Source organism: Polypterus senegalus, chromosome 9 (assembly GCF_016835505.1).
Source record: "Polypterus senegalus isolate Bchr_013 chromosome 9, ASM1683550v1, whole genome shotgun sequence".
Classification (NCBI taxonomy): domain Eukaryota; kingdom Metazoa; phylum Chordata; class Cladistia; order Polypteriformes; family Polypteridae; genus Polypterus; species Polypterus senegalus.
Genome location: NC_053162.1, coordinates 3,876,256 through 3,894,649, shown reverse-complemented (window position 1 = coordinate 3,894,649; position 18,394 = coordinate 3,876,256). Strand labels below are relative to the sequence as shown.

General features: G+C 42.0%; 1 protein-coding gene across 3 annotated transcripts in view; it reads left to right on the top strand.

Annotated features, from left to right (window-relative positions):
- Positions 1 to 18,394, top strand: part of LOC120535076 (noelin) — a 155,272-nt gene that overhangs the window by 99,592 nt on the left and 37,286 nt on the right. For all 3 annotated transcript variants that reach the window (XM_039762622.1, XM_039762621.1, XM_039762623.1), the window contains exon 4: positions 4,815 to 5,034. In XM_039762622.1, coding sequence (XP_039618556.1) covers positions 4,815 to 5,034 — 220 coding nt within the window. The remainder of the gene's footprint in view (positions 1 to 4,814; positions 5,035 to 18,394) is intronic.

The following is an 18,394-nucleotide window of genomic DNA, read 5'->3' as shown; positions in this document are numbered from 1 at the left end:
AGGCACTATATAATAGATAGATAGATTGATAGATATGAAAGGCACTATATGATAGACAGATAGGTAGATAGATAGGAAAGGCACTATATAACAGATAGATAGATAGATAGATAGATAGATAGATAGATAGATAGATAGATATGAAAGGCACTATATAGCTGATTGGTATTTCCAGACATCCGGCTGCCGCAGTTTAGACTGTCAAACCCAACCCAACAATCTGTGACCATTTCGACTTTGCCAGGTTGGTGGCTCCTGGTTTAATGGTGACATCTGATTATCCTGTTCAGGACACATAATGGGCCTCAGGTACAAATGACACAAAAGCTGGAATTTCTGAAAACCTTTTATTTGGCAAAGAAAGGGTTGCTTTGAAAGTGTATGGTGGCATGACAAGAGTATAACCTCAGTGGTCCTCCTTCAAAAATAAATGCCAGGTTTTTCAATCCCCACGGTGCCCACTGGTGAGGTTCTGTTGAAGAACTGTTTCAATAGTTAGATGTATGTCAGTACTTTGTTTTCTATCAAAATAATTAACAACATTTATCCTCTTTCATTACCTGTTTGCACCCTAACCTGGACAATTGAGCAGTAAAATCCAAACCTTTGTCAAAACAAAAATCACAAAGGAGGGATGATTAAAGGGGCAATAAACAAGGGTCACACAGACAGATAAATTAGGTGACCTTAACCTAGTTCCACAGGTTCAGATTGCAGTCTGTTTGTCCACACTCAGTTGTCCATTGCTCACACACACTCCATCACAGGCACCACACTCTTCTGCCACCTCACCTCCCAGTCTTTCATATAAGCAGTAAGTGACCCCTCCAACTCGACAGGCTACTGGTACTCTCTAGAGCTTTGTACTGCACACCAAATCACACTGGTCCAATGTAAAGGCTCAGTTAATGTAGCATGCACATCTTTGAGATGCAGAAGACAAAAAACAGGAAAACACAACACCCATGCCAACATGAGAGGGACACACAAACTCTAAATGGACAAGGCCTGAACTTGAGGATACTGAGACTGTAAGGGTGAGCTTGAGCCGCTGTGCTGCCTTCATTACATAACCTTCTCATTATCTGCAGGCTGCCAGGGGCGAGAGTTGCCACCACCTGTATTGGTTATAAGGCAGGGGACCACCTTGGATGGCAGTGCAGTCCACCACATTATAGAATAGAATGTTACAACATAATATAATTAGTGTATTTATATTGCCTTATATTCTGCTATAGTATAGTGTAGCATAGTGTAGTATAAATATTTTATGATTTATTGTATTTTATTATGTTTTAATATACTATGGTATAGTATAGTGCATTATAGTATAGTTTAAATAATTTATGTTGTATTTTATTATGTTTTAGTATAGGATAGTATAGTATAGTACATTACAGTATACCATAGTATAGCATAGTATAGTATGGTATAAATGTTTTATGTTGTATTATATTTTGTTTTAGTATAGAATGGTATAGTATAGTATAAATATTTTATGTTGTATTTTAGTAGAGTATAGGATGGTATAGTATAGTATATAATAGTATAGTATAAATATTTTATGTTGTATTTTAGTATAGTATAGTAAAAATATTTTTTGTTGCATTGTATTACGCTATAGTGTAGGATGTTATAGTATTTTATATTTTTTATTATAGCATAATAAGGTGCAGCATACTTATTAAATTGCATTATAGTATAGTATTGTATATTTGATCATAGTATAGTATCGTTTAGTATAGTATGGTATGGAAACATTCAACCGTGTAGTATAGTGTAGTGTAGTGTAGTGTAGTGTAGTGTAGTTTACATCTATCCAGCTATCCATTTTCTAAGCCCACTATATCGCGACCCCCCCACAAACACACACACTTAGACTGAGCCATTGAGCCAATTTAGGAGGACCAGCTGACCAGCTGACCTGACCGCACACAACTTGGACACGTGAGATGCTAAATGGAAGACACAGAGGGAAGGCACACATAGACATTGGGAGAGAAACTCCAATAATAGGAATCTGATGATACGTACTGTATATACAACATAACGTACATCCTCAGACCCACTTAATCCAAATCAGGGTCACAGTGAGATGGAACCTTCAAAGGCAACTAACCCTGGATGACAGACCAGCACAGAAGTTAAATATAATAGCATGTGCATGCATGAAAGAACACAAAGTTGCATAATCTAACATCCTAAAACTGAATCAAGTTCAGAGTCTTTTACAGCTGGAGCCTATCCCAGCAACACAGAGAGCAAGGCAGGAACTAACTCTCAATTGGACACCAGTCTAAAAATTAAAAATAACATCACATCACATCACATCACCTTCTTAAACAAGTTTAGTAGAATTAAGAGTTCATTTAGAGCAGGAGCCTATCCTGGCAGCATCAGGAGCAAAGTGGGAATAAACTCCAGACTGGAAACCAGTGTAAAAGTGAATTATAATAGCAGAACGCGACATAACATAAAGTAACATATCATGAATAACATTCTTAAACCCATCTAATCAAGTTAGAGTCACTTGCAGAGGAGGCCTTTCCCACCAGCATCAGCAACAAGGCAGGAACCAACCCAGTACTGCATGCCAATGTAAAATTGAATCCTGTAAATGCCAAAAGGGACTCTGCTCTGTTGGGCCTTTGAGCGAGGCCCTTAACCTGCAATTGCTGAGCGCTTTGAGTAGTGAGAAAAACGCTATATAAATGCAAAGAATTATTATTAATTGAGCTATAATTATGTGCACACATCACATCACGTCGCCTACCATTCTCAGAACAGTTTAATCAGATTCAGAGTCATTTAGAATAGTCCAGCATCATCAGGAGTAAGTGGTGGGGGGGGTGGGGACCACTCTGATCTGGACCACCATTCTAAAAGTAAAATATAACAATGTGCACACATAACATAACATGTCACGCATAGCATTCCTAAATTCATTCAATTAATTCTGGAGTCATTAGCAGTGGATGCCTGTCTCACCAGCATCAGGAACAAGGCAGGCACCAACCCAGAATTGCATGCCAGTGTAAAATTGAGATATAATTATATGCACACATCACATCACATCACATACTTGAAACAGTTCAATCAGAGTCAGAGTCATTTAGAATATTCCGGAATCATCAGGTGTAAGGTGGGAACCACTCTGGACTGGACATCATTGGAAAAGTAAAATATAACAATTTGCATACACAACATAACATGTCACGCATAGCATTTTTAAACCCATTTAATTCCCTTTGGACTCCTAGGCACCTGTCCCACCAGCATCAGTACACGACAGGACCCGACCCAGAATGGGGTGCCAGTCTAAAAGTGAAATATAATAATGTGCAGGCTTTACATCACATGACATTCCCAGATTGGCTTTAATCAAGCTCAGAATCATTTAAAGCTGGAGCCTGTCCTGGCAGCATCAAGAGCAAGGCAGGAAACCAGCCCAGAATGTGATACCAGTTGAAAAGCAACATTTGAGACTATGTGGTATATATAACATATCATATCAGTCAATTCTCAGACATATTTAATCCTGTCGGGGCCATTTCAGGCTGGAGCCGATCCCGGTGGCATTAGGAATTGACCCGAAAGGGATGCCAGTGTCAAAATGAAACACAATAATATGTATATGCGATATAATACAACACTCACTTACTGATTTAATCCAGTAGGTTGTCAACCCCAGTAGCAAGATGGTGAAAACTGAGCTGGGCCAGCATGAGCGAACCCCAACCCCGTCACTATAAAGTCCATTACGGGGTCCCTTCACACTCACAGCACCCACATACAAGATCAATTGAGATTCAGCCTCTGGAGGGCGTAGTGCCCATAGTGACAACACACACACACACACACACACACACATCAGTGAGGCCCCCTTGCTGTTTTGGACCCTCAAGATAAAGAGATGTGTAAAACACCCAGCAGGCTCTTTTGCGGCTCCTCTTACCCCACAATGCCCTTCACTGTGCTGTCCCAGAAGTGAGAAGCCACCGGTTTGATGTGACCGGCATGCCACCTCCTGGCACCGAGTCTCTCCCTTCCAGATTTCTGGTGCTCTCTGCAGTTCCAATGTCACCTTTGTTTTTGAAGGGGCTCTGATGAGGGTGTCGGGTGGGCTAGGGTGGGCTGGGGTGGGGGTATATTCTGTAAATGTGTGCATGCTGGCCTGACCGTGCCCTCCGCCGTCTGTCATTGTTGATGTCTTTTAGTTAGGTTAGTGAGCTAGTTCCTCAACCGTATCTCGTTTTCTTGCTTGCAGGGCTAACTTTAAGAAATTTTATCAGTGCTGCAGTGACTGAAGAAGCAGGTCAATCCATTGTAACCATGAACTGGGCCTCAGAGTTTTTGCAACCATGCAGTTTATTCCAAATTAGCACCTTTAACACTAAGGAACCTGACCACTGCCAAGATCCTCCTGCATGCAAATGTAGAAGCATTTCATGATTAGTTGACCTCCTCTTTTTTATATTTTTATTGGTTTTGATTTCATTTGATTTTTTTTTTTTTTTTGTCAATGCATATTTGGTTACTAAACAAAGAGAACTGAGAAACTTTGTTGTATGTGATTTGAAGCATGTAACCCTAAGATGTTGCATTTTAAACGATGATGAATAAAGGTCTTTCCCAATTGTTCTTGGTGTACTGAAGACTGTTTGATATGCCGAATGTCTAAGGGACCGGCCATCTTTCCCAGCGATAGGCACATCTCGCACCCACGGCAGGCAGTCAGAGAGGGCGTAGCACAGATAGGGTGTTGTAGACTTTTGCACGCATGGCACTGAACCAAGCTTATTTTAACCTTTCAGGCAATTAAAGCGAAAATGGAGGAACTTAGGCCTTTGATACCAGTGTTGGAGGAGTACAAAGCCGATGCAAAATTGGTATTGCAGTTTAAAGAGGAAGTCCAGAATCTGACGTCAGTTCTTAACGAACTTCAGGAGGAGATTGGCGCCTATGACTACGAGGAGCTACAGAACAGAGTGTCAAATCTCGAAGAAAGGCTCCGTGCATGCATGCAAAAATTAGGTAGGCCCAGAAACACAACCTAACAAATAATAATGAACGGCGACGCAAATCCAGTTTGGTCTGTGCACCTGAGCGGTGGGAGGGCTGACTAATGACTTACCTGCCAGGGGGAGGTGCCAGGAGTGCAGTTAGTCCTGCCCACAGCAGAGGAATAGGCCAAAGGAGGAGGAGCAGCAGAAGGAGCACTCAGCCAATCAGGGGAGGAGGGAGGGACGGAGGGGGGGAGGGAGGGAGGGGCTGAGTGAGGAGGGCTGGGAGGGGCCAGCAGAAGCTGAAGCTGCAAGGTCACTTGTCAGAGGAGTTGGCAAAAACAGATGAGACCTGCCGTGATTCATGGCTGCAGTTCTTTGGGTTATTGTGGGAGGAAGGACTCACAACAGAAGAGGGGAGAACAATGGGAGGACTGCTCATGGCAGAGGAGACCATAAATGAAAGCAGGGGCATTTGGGGGGGCGGGATATTACAGAGTAGCCAAGCAGAATCGGGTGCAAGGCGGGAATCAACACTGGACTGGATGGGGTCTACAGGAGAGATTTGATAAGAGTTATAAAACACGTATGAAATGTCATGTTATCTACATAGAATATAATACAACATTGTCCAATGCAAATGAGAGCGAGAACCAGTAGGGAAAAAGCAGGAACCTGCCCTGGATAAGATACAAATCTAAAAAGAGAAATATTACATTCTGTAAATAAACATACATTACGCATAGACATACAAGTAAATAATATAGTATTAGGCATAGGGTTTTATACTGTATATACGTGTACTTCCAGACTGCTCACTCCAGCTCATAGTCACAGGGGCCAGCACTTAATCTAAGCAGCAGAGAAGAAGAAGAATATTTACAGCATTATAAAACATTTAAGATCAAATTTACTTTCTTGTGTTCACACTAAAGTTACAATCTTTTATATGTATGTAACCAGAATAATGACAGAAACTGCAGCTCTCCCAATCCACATCAAGGATGTCAGGAGCAGGAGCCTAACCCAGCGCCTCAGGAGAGAAGGCAGGAACCAACCCTGAATGGGATGACAGCCCAAAAATAAACTATGATATTTTATTTACATATGCTATTTTTCAAGCATAAATACATACATACATTCATAAATAAATCATAAAACAATATTCTGCAGCCAGTTGAATCCAATTCAGGCTTGCAGTGGCCTATGCCAGCACTAGTGAGCACAAGGCAGCAACAGAAACTTGATGGGATGCCAGTCTAATAGTGAAATATGATAATCTTCTCACATAATATAATATAATATAATATAATATAATATAATATCGTCTTGCGCCCTGTGTTGGCTGGAATTGGCTCCAGCAGACCACCGTGACCCTGTAGTTAGGATATAGCAGGTTGGATAATGGTTGGATGGATAATATAATATCTAATTCCCCTAATACAAATAAACCAAAGCCATAGCCATCCCAGCACCAACTGGTGCAGGGTAGGAAGCAGCCCTGAATAAGTTGAAAGTCTTACAAGAGAAATACAGTGTTACATACATGCAGTGTATGTGTGTAAATAAATAAATAAATAAATAAATACATACATACATACATAAAACATATCCAAGATGACATTCTCTCAACCTGCTTAATCCAATTAGGGGTTACAGGGCCAGGAACGTATTATACACCATTGGGTTCAACATGGGAATTAGCACTGGATGAGATGACAGTCTGAAAAATTATATAACTATAGTTATATAACACATGAAATGCCTTATAGAAACTAAATAAGATGTTTTTGTGAATCAATATAATATAATATAATATGGGTAGCACGGTGGCACAGTGGTAGCGCTGCTGTCTCGCTGTAAGGTGACCTGGATTCACTTCTCGGGTCCTCCCCACATGGAGTTTGCATGTTCTCCCCGAGTGGGTTTCCAGTCAAAAGACATGCAGGTTAGGTGCATTGGCAATCCTAAATCGTCCCTGGTGTGTGCTTGGTGTGAGTGTGTGTGTGCCCTATGGTGGGCTGGCGTCCTGCCCGTGGTTTGTTTCCTGCCTTGCACCCAGTGCTGGCTGGGATTGGCTCCAGCAGACCCCCATGACCCTGTGTTCGGATTCAGCGGGTTGGAAAATGGATTGATATATATATATATATACAGTGGTGTGAAAAACTATTTGCCCCCTTCCTGATTTCTTATTCTTTTGCATGTTTGTCACACAAAATGTTTCTGATCATCAAACACATTTAACCATTAGTCAAATATAACACAAGTAAACACAAAATGCAGTTTTTAAATGATGGTTTTATTATTTAGGGAGAAAAAAATCCAAACCTACATGGCCCTGTGTGAAAAAGTAATTGCCCCCTTGTTCAAAAATCACCTAACTGTGGTGTATCACACCTGAGTTCAATTTCCTGATTACTGCCACACCTGTTTCAATCAAGAAATCACTTCAATAGGAGCTGCCTGACACAGAGAAGTAGACCAAAAGCACCTCAAAAGCTAGACATCATGCCAAGATCCAAAGAAATTCAGGAACAAATGAGAACAGAAGTCATTGAGATCTATCAGTCTGGTAAAGGTTATAAAGCCATTTCTAAAGCTTTGGGACTCCAGCGAACCACAGTGAGAGCCATTATCCACAAATGGCAAAAACATGGAACAGTGGTGAACCTTCCCAGGAGTGGCCGGCCGACCAAAATTACCCCAAGAGCGCAGAGACGACTCATCCGAGAGGTCACAAAAGACCCCAGGACAACATCTAAAGAACTGCAGGCCTCACTTGCCTCAATTAAGGTCAGTGTTCACGACTCCACCATAAGAAAGAGACTGGGCAAACCGGCCTGCATGGCAGATTTCCAAGACGCAAACCACTGTTAAGCAAAAAGAACATTAGGGCTCGTCTCAATTTTGCTAAGAAACATCTCAATGATTGCCAAGACTTTTGGGAAAATACCTTGTGGACTGATGAGACAAAAGTTGAACTTTTGGAAGGCAAATGTCCCGTTACATCTGGCGTAAAAGGAACACAGCATTTCAGAAAAAGAACATCATACCAACAGTAAAATATGGTGGTGGTAGTGTGATGGTCTGGGGTTGTTTTGCTGCTTCAGGACCTGGAAGGCTTGCTGTGATAGATGGAACCATGAATTCTACTGTCTACCAAAAATCCTGAAGGAGAATGTCCGCCATCTGTTCGTCAACTCAAGCTGAAGCGATCTTGGGTGCTGCAACAGGACAATGACCCAAAACACACCAGCAAATCCACCTCTGAATGGCTGAAGAAAACAAAATGAAGACTTTGGAGTGGCCTAGTCAAAGTCCTGACCTGAATCCAATTGAGATGCTATGGCATGACCTTAAAAAGGCGCTTCATGCTAGAAAACCCTCAAATAAAGCTGAATTACAACAATTCTGCAAAGATGAGTGGGCCAAAATTCCTCCAGAGCGCTGTAAAAGACTCATTGCAAGTTATCGCAAACGCTTGATTGCAGTTATTGCTGCTAAGGGTGGCCCAACCAGTTATTAGGTTCAGGGGCAATTACTTTTCACACAGGGCCATGTAGGTTTGGATTTTTTCTCCCTAAATAATAAAACCATCATTTAAAAACTGCAGTTTGTGTTTACTTGTGTTATATTTGACTAATGGTTAAATGTGTTTGATGATCAGAAACATTTTGTGTGACAAAAGAATAAGAAATCAGGAAGGGGGCAAATAGTTTTTCACACCACTGTATATATATATATATATATATATATATATATATATATATATATATATATATATATATATATATATATACTATTACCTTACTACATCATTTTCATTCAAAGCCCAATTAATCCTGAGCTCTATCAAACTCATCAAGCATAAGGCGCATAACAGGAATCAGCAGCACAGTCTATAAGAGAAATATAATAATTTTCATGTACACCATAATTGACAGATAGACAGCTTTATGGTTCACATGTATAGTCTTGTTTTCATAGTACCCTGAAAGTCTTACTTACACGTCTAGTAGCGACAGTAAATGCAGGCTACCCAATACAAATCAGGGTTGCCAGGAGCAGGACCCTAATTCAGGGCCATTTGACAGAAGGTAAGGACTAACCTTGCATGGGATGCCAGTCGAAAAGGGAAAGATGATGCTTCTTATATGTAACATGGTGTATGTTCTATAAATTAAATATATATATATTTTTAAACCTGTCTAACATAATCCAAAAGCCAGCGACACACCATCACCCATGGCAGCAAGGTAGGGTCCAGTTCTGGACAAGATGAAAGCAAATAAAGAGAAATAGGATGTTGTATATACTGTAAAGCACAGCATTCACCAATCCACTTAATTCTGCAGCATTGGGTGCATGGCCCTGGATGGGGTGCCTGTATAAAAGAGAAAAGTGATATTTTTATACAACATAATTTAAAATTTATGTTCAAATCTATTGTTTTGTGTACATTGAAGACTTAGATTTGTATTTGCATGTGCAATGAGAATGTTGTGATCAAGTGCAGCCCAACCAATCCAAATCAGGGTTTCTGAGGAATGGAGGTTATCCCATCATCAGGAAATAGCCTGGAAGTGAAGTAAAATATGTATGTACAAGTCTTTATGTATACTGCTACACATGCTGTTATATATACAACTGATCCATCCACATCTCCTTAGCGTACGTTCAGCCAATCCCCCATTCACAACACGAGGGGCAGAATATATATGTATGTATGTGTGTGTGTGTATAAATATATATATATATATATATATATATATATATATATATATATATATATATATATATTTCGGGTGAAGCCCCCCGGGCACCTTCGGCGCCCAACCCCCAGTTGTGGCCAGAATATTAGTAAAATCCGTAAGTGTACAAAAGAAAAATTATTATTTATTGGAGTCAAAATCATGAAATTCTATAAATATGTAAAAGAAAAATTAATTATTATTTATTGGAGTAAAAATCATGAAATGAGAATAACATATTTACTCTCTTACCGATTGGAGGGAGTATCCCCGTTAAACTGAGGTCCACTAAGTTTGATGAATGATTTTCTTGATATTTTAGTTTAATGGTTCTCAAACTGTGGGGTGAGCCCAAGAAGTAACAAAAAGGGGGGCATGAAGATGTGAAAAAAAGAAAGCAAGAATCGAAAATATGAAAAATACATCTGTTGAAACCAAAACAAAGTAACTTAAACTACATTCTGATAATAGAAAAATAAAAATAGAGTTAGATAAATGTCGATAAAAGTTAAGTAGGTATAATAAAATATGCATCTATTATATATCATTAATTAAAAAAGTACAAATTGGTATTAGTGGGCTCCTTTCTAAAAAACGTTAGGTGGGCGCGATTAAAACTGTTATGAAAACTCGGGTCGCAAATATGTGAAGGTTGAGAAACGCTGTTTTAAAAACAGAATGATAATCTGAAAATCTAACAACATCACATTAAAGTTCGATACATTCTGAAAATAATGAACCCAGACATATATGTGTATGTTTTAAAATAAGCTTGATTTAAAGCGTGACATAAAAGTGACATAGGATTTTATATATATAAAGAGAGAGAGAGTAGATTTTATATATATATATATGTATATACTGTATATATATATATATATATATATATATATATATATATATATATATATATATATATATATATATATGTAACAGATAGATAGTATGATATAACATGACATTCTCCATCCTGCCTAATCCAATTCAGAGTCACTGAGGTGCAGAGCCCTTCCCAGCCATATTGGGTGCAGGGCAGGAATGAACTCATGATGGGAGTGCCGGCCTACAACTGAAGAACATGTGGACACTCCAGAACATGACATTCTCAAACCTGCTTAGTTCACATCTCGATACTTGTGATAGTAATGACCTCATAAACCTTTAAACACTGAACGAGGTCTCAGCTCGCCGTGGAACATAACCGCTGACACAACTGCCTGCATGAAATCACCAATTGACTAAACTGGTTTGCCCTCAGGAATGAGAGAGAAAAACCAGAGGACCTGGAGGCAAACTCATACAGTCAAAGGAAGATCAAGAAAGTCCTAATTGATATATTTGTAGAGTTGTAGCTGGAGATCAACAGATATCCTTATGTCTGCATTATGTGTACATCCTTAACTCATGTATAAATATATATACATGTTGTGGGCTGGCGCCCTGCCCTGAGTTTGTTTCCTGCCTTGCACCCTGTGTTGGCTGGGATTGGTTCTAGCAGACCCCGTGACCCTGTAGTTAGGATATAGCGGGTTTGATATATATATATATATATATATATATACACTCACTGTCAACTTTATTAGGTACACCAGTACAACTGTTTGTTAACACCAGTATCTAATGAGCCAATCACATGGCAGAAACTCAATGCATTTCATTGACAAGACGACCTGCTGAAGTCCAAACTGAGCATCAGAATGACGAAGAAAGGTGATTGAAGTGACTCTGAACATTGTTCCATTGTTGTTGGTGCCAGATGGGCTGGTCTTTGTATTTCAGAAACTGCTGTTCTACTGGGATTTTCACACACAACCATCTCTAGGGTTTACAGCGAATGGTCTGAAAAAGGGAAAATATCCAGTGAGTGGGCAGTTTTCTGGGTGACAATGCCATGTTGAGGTCCAAGGTGAATGGCCAGAGTGGTCGGAGATGACAGAAAGGCAACAGGAACTCAAATCAGCACTCGTTACAACAGAGGTGTGCAGAAGAGCATCTCTGAGTAAGAAACACATCAAACCTTGAAGAAGATGAGCTACAGCAGCAGGAGACCACAGCGGGTGCCACTCCTGCCTGCTAAGAACAAACAACTGAGGTTACAATTCACAAGGGGTCACCAAATCTGGACAATAGAAGATTGGAAAAATGTTGCCTGGTCTGACAAGTCTCGATTTCTGCTGCGACATTCAGATGTCAGAATTTGACATCAACAACATGAAAGCAGGGATCCATCCTGCCTTGAATGAACAGTTCAGACTGGTGCTGGTGGTGTAATGGTGTGTGGAGATATTTTCTTGGCACACTTTAGGCCCCTTAGTACCAACTGATCATCGTTTAAATGCCACGGCCTACCTGAGTGTTGTTGCTGACCATGATCATCCCTTTATGACCACCATCTTCTGATGGTGATTTCCAGCAGGATAACATGCCATGTCAGAGAGATCAAATCATCTGAGACTGGTTTCTTGAACATAACAATGAGTTTACTGCACTCAAATGGCCTCCACTGTCACCAGATCTCAATCGAGTAGAGCACCTTTGAGATGTGGTGGGACGGGTGATTCACATCCTGGATGTGCAGCCGATAAATCAGCAGGAACTGTGTGATGCTGTCATGTCAATATGGAGCAAAATCCCTGAGGAATGTTATGTTTCCAGCTCCTTGTTGAGTCTGTGCCATGAAGAATTAGGGCAGTTCTGAAGGCAAAAGGGGGTCCATCCGGACATCGACAAGGTGTACCCAATAAAGTGGCCGGTGAGTGTGGTGTGTATGTGAATATATATTTAGTTTAGTAAGTAATTGCAAAGAATATAGAAGGCTCTAATGGATTTTGTTCCTGTCCAATATTGTAAGCTGCTACCTGAACAGACCCCATCTGCACCCCCAGAACTGGATTAGGTGTCTCTTGATAATGTCATTCATTTTGTGTGCAAATTCTGGAGAGGGCAGAATGGCAGGGCAGTGGTTACTGTTGCCAGAGACATGGATTTAAATTCCAGTCAAATTGTAGTTTCTGCGTCTGACAGCGTAGATCTCAAGCCCTCTCAGATCCAATGCTTATGCAGATAAAGGGGGGACAGGTGACATTAAATTGTTCCCCTTCAATTGTGTGTGTGTGTGTGTGTGTAAGTGTGCACTATGGTGTACTGACATTCCATCCAGGTTAGGTTCCTTGCACCCAGGGCTTCTAGGACAGATTGACTCATTAATGGAGCCCATGCTTGAAGTCACTACTTGAGTCGGGTTTCTTATTAGGGTTACCAAGACAGGACCTTGAAATTCCTGGTCCAGCACAGAGTCTTCTGTGCCCGTTTACCAAAGTGAGCGGTGCCCATAAGTGTCAAAAACAATGGCTCTGTGTATGCCACTGGCCTTCCTCACCATGGCATGATAAACACTAAAAGTACATGAGACAGGAGAACCACTCTGAGGAATCAGAGACGATGTCACTTGGGCCTGATCCACCGGCGGAGCGGTCCTTACGGATGACACTGCAGTTGTGACCCGCTGGGCTGGCTACTTTGAGCAGTTGTTCAAAGCTGATCCTCCGGCTGGGACGTTGGATATCTCTGAGAGCGCGGTTCTCGATGCTGACCCCCAATTAGCTGTGAAACCCCCAGTTTCACTGAGATAGATAGATAGATAGATAGGATGTGAAAGGCAATATATGATAGATAGATAGATAGATAGATAGATAGATAGATAGATAGATAGATAGATAGATTAAGCACTATATGATAGATAGATAGATAGATAGATAGATAGATAGATAGATAGATAGATAGATAGATAGATAGATAGATAGATAGATAGATAGATGTGAAAAGGACTATATAATAAATAGATAAATGGCGGTGAACTTCTCCAAGCTGCTGGTCAGACTGTCCTCCTGGCATTGCCAGCAATCTTTGCTTCCATTTTTGGAGACAGGCATCATCCCACCTGACTGGACAATGGGACTTGTCGTCCCTATCTGGAAAGGGAAGGGTGATCACCTGGATTGCAGCAACTACAGGGGGATCACATTGTTCTCGGTGCCAGGTGAGGTCCTCACTACAGTCGTCCTCAACAGGATCTGTGAACACCTGCTTACCTACCAGTGACAGGAGCAGTCTGGTTTTACACCTAAGAAGTCCACCATCGACCACATCCTGGCACTGAGGTTCTCATGGAGCGCAAACGTGAATATCAGCAAAGTTTCTTTGCAGCCTTTGTCGATTTTCATAAAGCATTCGACTCAGTTGATCGAGCTGTGGCCCTGTGGGACATCATGAGCGTTTGTGGGATCCCCTCAAGGTTGCTGGATATCATGGCTGGCCTGAACACTGGGACTGTGAGTGTTGTGCAGAATGGAAGCAGAACATCTCAGTTAGGGTCCATCGGGGTGGTGTCTTCTGCTCCTACTCTGTTCAATGCTTGCATGGACTGTGTGTTGGCCAGGCTCGTGCGGTCCAGCAGCTGTGGGCGCATCTGTTGGTGAAGAAAGATTCACTGATCTCGACTTTGCTGACGATGCTGTGATCTTCATGGAGTCAATGGAGGCTCTGAGTGAAGAGTCTGAGTGCCTGGGCTTGTGAGTGTCCTGATAAAAACCAACATCCAGGCCTTTAATGACTTCTTCGGCACGGCCATCAGCAGGGTGTCTGTCTGCAGAGAGAGTGTGACCTCATCATTGAGAGGTTTACTGACCTCAGCAGTGACATTCATGACTCTGGTGACTCTTCCTATGAAGTCAGTAGACTGATTGGGATGGCACGGGGGGGTCATGAGGTCTCTAGAAATGGGTGTGTGGCACTCCTGATATCTCTGCAAAAGAACGAAGGTCCAAGTCTTTAGAGTCCTGGTGCCCCCTGTTTGTTTGTGAGACATGGACGCTATCCAGTGACCCGAGATGAAGACTGGACTCCTGTGTCTCTTCAGAGAATCCATGGGGCCGCTGGTTTGACTTTGTGTTGCTGACCGAGTCCCGAATGAGGCACATGACCTGCACTGTGAAGGAGCGTCAGTTACGGCACTACGACCATGTGGTGCGATTACTTGAAGGTGATTCCTTATTGTTGGGGACCCGAGTGGCTTCACCAGGCCAAGGGGACACCCACATAACAACTGGCTTCAACAGATAGAGGGTGGGAGTGGACCACGTGTCTGCTTGGGGGGTTGCTAACCAGGACCCCGAGCTGTTCTTTTTTCGGAAGGGTGTACCCCACGCATCTTGACCTGACCTTATCTGCCAACCTGACCCAGGACTCTCCAGTAGGTCCAAATCCCATTGCCATTTTAATGGCAAACAAAAGGGGAATTGTGGGGGACACGACTGCAAACTTGAAAATGGACGGTCAGGTGGACACGCAGAGAGTCGCCACTTAGGTGTAATTAATGATTGCATGCAGAAAAACCCCTGAGGGCAGATTGCACAAAGGCTGAGACTGATGGCAGATCAATAATATGCTCGGCACATTTACATGTTTTGCAATTCTGAGAAATTTCATTTGGTGATCACCATCCAGTAAAAGAGCATCTTGAACCAAAGAAAAATATGATAAAGAATAAAATAAGAGCAGCAGAGCAAATCTTTTCCTCCACTCACATTGTGGGCAAAGCATCGTGAAAATCTGAAGGCTGCTGCTGGATCAAGGAGGAGAGGTCGCCACACACTCGGGTCATTTTCATGTTTAAGCAGCTTGCTTATCCATCTCATTTCTGAGATTTATGATGTCAGTGCCAGTGCCACATGTCACTCGATGAGAGATAGGCTCATCACGAAAAATGTGCAGGATGCCGGCTGATAGATAAAAACAGAAAAGACGCAGAATGATGCAGAGTGGCCAGAGCTGAGACAAAGAGACGGGTGGACACTGGCATGAGAGAAAAGGCAGCCGGGCACAGTCCGTCAGTCCATCTTAACTTAGTGAGAGATGGAGATAGGGCCATGAAGGGAGCTATATAAGAGATAGATAGATAAATAAATAGAAAAGGCACTATATGAATAAATATAAATATATAATAAAAGGGCACTATACTATAGAGAGATAGAAATGAAAGACACAAGACATGCTAGATATGAGTAAGAACAGCAATAAATAACAGAGCGATATACTGGACAGAGAAATGAAAAGAGAAATGAACTGTCAAAAAGATAGACAAGCATGGCACTACTATATCAAGTATATACGAAAGGCACTATATAAACATCATACTACAACAACAGTCAGACTAATACACACACGGCTATAACATTTATAAAATATTTATAACTTTCAGCCTCTATGTACTCACAATTCACCACTAGTCATTCATATTCTGTAGAATATAAAATATAATTTACATGCCAGTTTTCTCAAAATATGTCTTCTTGATTAGATAGATTGGTAAATACGAAAGGCACTATATGATAGATAGATAGATAGATAGATAGATAGATAGATAGATAGATAGATAGATAGATAGATAGATGTGAAAGGCACAATATAATAGATAGATAGATAGATAGATAGATAGATAGATAGATAGATAGATAGAAAGGCACTATATGATAGATAGATAGATAGATATGAAAGGCACTATATAATAGATAGATAGATAGATAGATAGATAAATAGATAGATGTGAAAGGCGCTATATGATAGTTAGATAGATAGATAGATAGATAGATAGATAGATAGATAGATAGATAGATGTGAAAGGCACAATATGATAGATAGGTGCGTGGGTTTCCTCCCACAGTCCAAAGACATGCAGGTTAGGTGCATTGGCCATCCTAAATTGTCCCGGTGTGTGTTTGTGTGTGCCCTGTGGTGGGCTGGCGCCCTGCCCGGGGTTTGTTTCATGCCTTGTGTCCTGTGTTGGCTGGGATTGGCTCCAGCAGACCCCCGTGACCCTGTAGTTAGGATATTGTGGGTTGGGTGATGGATGGATGGATGGACTTATACAACTGACATTATAAAATACTGGATATTATACGGTAAAAATTAAGCCCCGACTTATCGACAGGAGAACTTAAACGCGAGTATATACGGTAACTGCAAATAAACTACCAAAAGAACATGACGGAGAATTCAACAGTGGGTGTCTCTGTGAGTCGTTGACCTCAAGTCATTAATACAAGTTGCTGTGTGTCCTCGCATGAAGTCCCTGAAGTATGGTGGTCACTTTAATAAAACATCCTGTGGCTGCCTCTGATTTCTGCCTGTCATTTAAAGAGCCAGGCTTCCGGAACTCTCCACCCCAATGGGTGTTGGTTTTATCTCAGTCCTATTCAGATTTCACATAATGTCCATTCCTCCATTATCCAACCCGCTATACCCTAACACAGGGTCACGGGGGTCTGCTGGAGCCAATCTCAGCCAACACAGGGCACCAGGCAGGAAACAAACCCGGGCAGGGTGCCAGCCCACCGCAGGGCACACACACACACACACACACACCAACAACACACAAGGGACAATTTACAATCGCCAATCCACCTAACCTGCATGTCTTTGGACTGTGGGAGGAAACCCACGCAGACACGGGGAGAACATGCAAACTCCACGCAGAGAGGACTCGGGAACCAAACCCAGGTCTTCTTACTGCGAGGCAGCAGCGCTACCACTGTGCCACCATGTAATGTGGTTGGCCTAAAGAATTCCTTTCAAAGGGTGACTGCCTGCTCCCAGTAAGCCCCTTTCAAAGACTCTCTCAGCCCTGAAGGTCTTGTTGGAAGACATTGACATTACGTCACTAAGTGGGTAGGTGGGTGAGCTGGTGTACTGCCATGCATCCCCTTATCTCTTTGCCATCCTCACCTTTTTAATACATCGAAGGTCCCAGCTGCACTTGATCAGCTCACTAGCTTTTAAATCCTAGAATCCACTAAAAAATGTCCCTCCGCATTTCCTGCCATGTCGCCTCCTTCGATTTTAGAAGATCTCGGTGCTGTCTGTCCCTGGCCACTCGGCAAAGGGGTTTTCAGTCTGAAAGGCAACACTTTGAGGATCTTTTTTTTGTTTTGTTTACTTGGCTTAGAAGAAAAAGTGTAAAAGATAAAAAGCTTATCAAATGCTGGGGCTGTGGAGGGTCTTTTTTGTGCAATCAATGACTCCGACAGCTCAGGCTTCTCTTCATTTTCAGTTCAATTGTAAATATTTAAGCAGTATAAAAAATACACAAGAGGGTGGCACAACAAAACATCCATCCATCCATCCATTATCCAACCTGCTATATCCCAACTACAGGCTCACGGGGATCTGCTGGAGCCAATCCCAGCCTACACAGGGCGCAAGGCAGGAAACAAACCCAGGGCAGGGCGCCTGCCCACCGCAGGACACACACACACACACACACACACACACACAGATTTCACACATTTCAGATCGCCAATGCACCTCACCTGCATGTCTTTGGACTGTGGGAGGAAACCCACGCAGAGATGGGGAGAACAAGCAAACTCCACGCAGGGAGGACCTGGGAAGCGAACCCAGGTCACCTTACTGCACGGCAGCAGCGCTACCCACTGTGCCACTGTGTCGCCCCACAACAAAACAGGAACCATAAAATAAAATGAAAAAGAAAAACACAAAACCCACGTCTGACTTCCCAGAATAGGCCTCACCACCAGGAAGCCTAGCTCCAAACTTAACAAGGCAGGCTGTCGGCCTGCACAG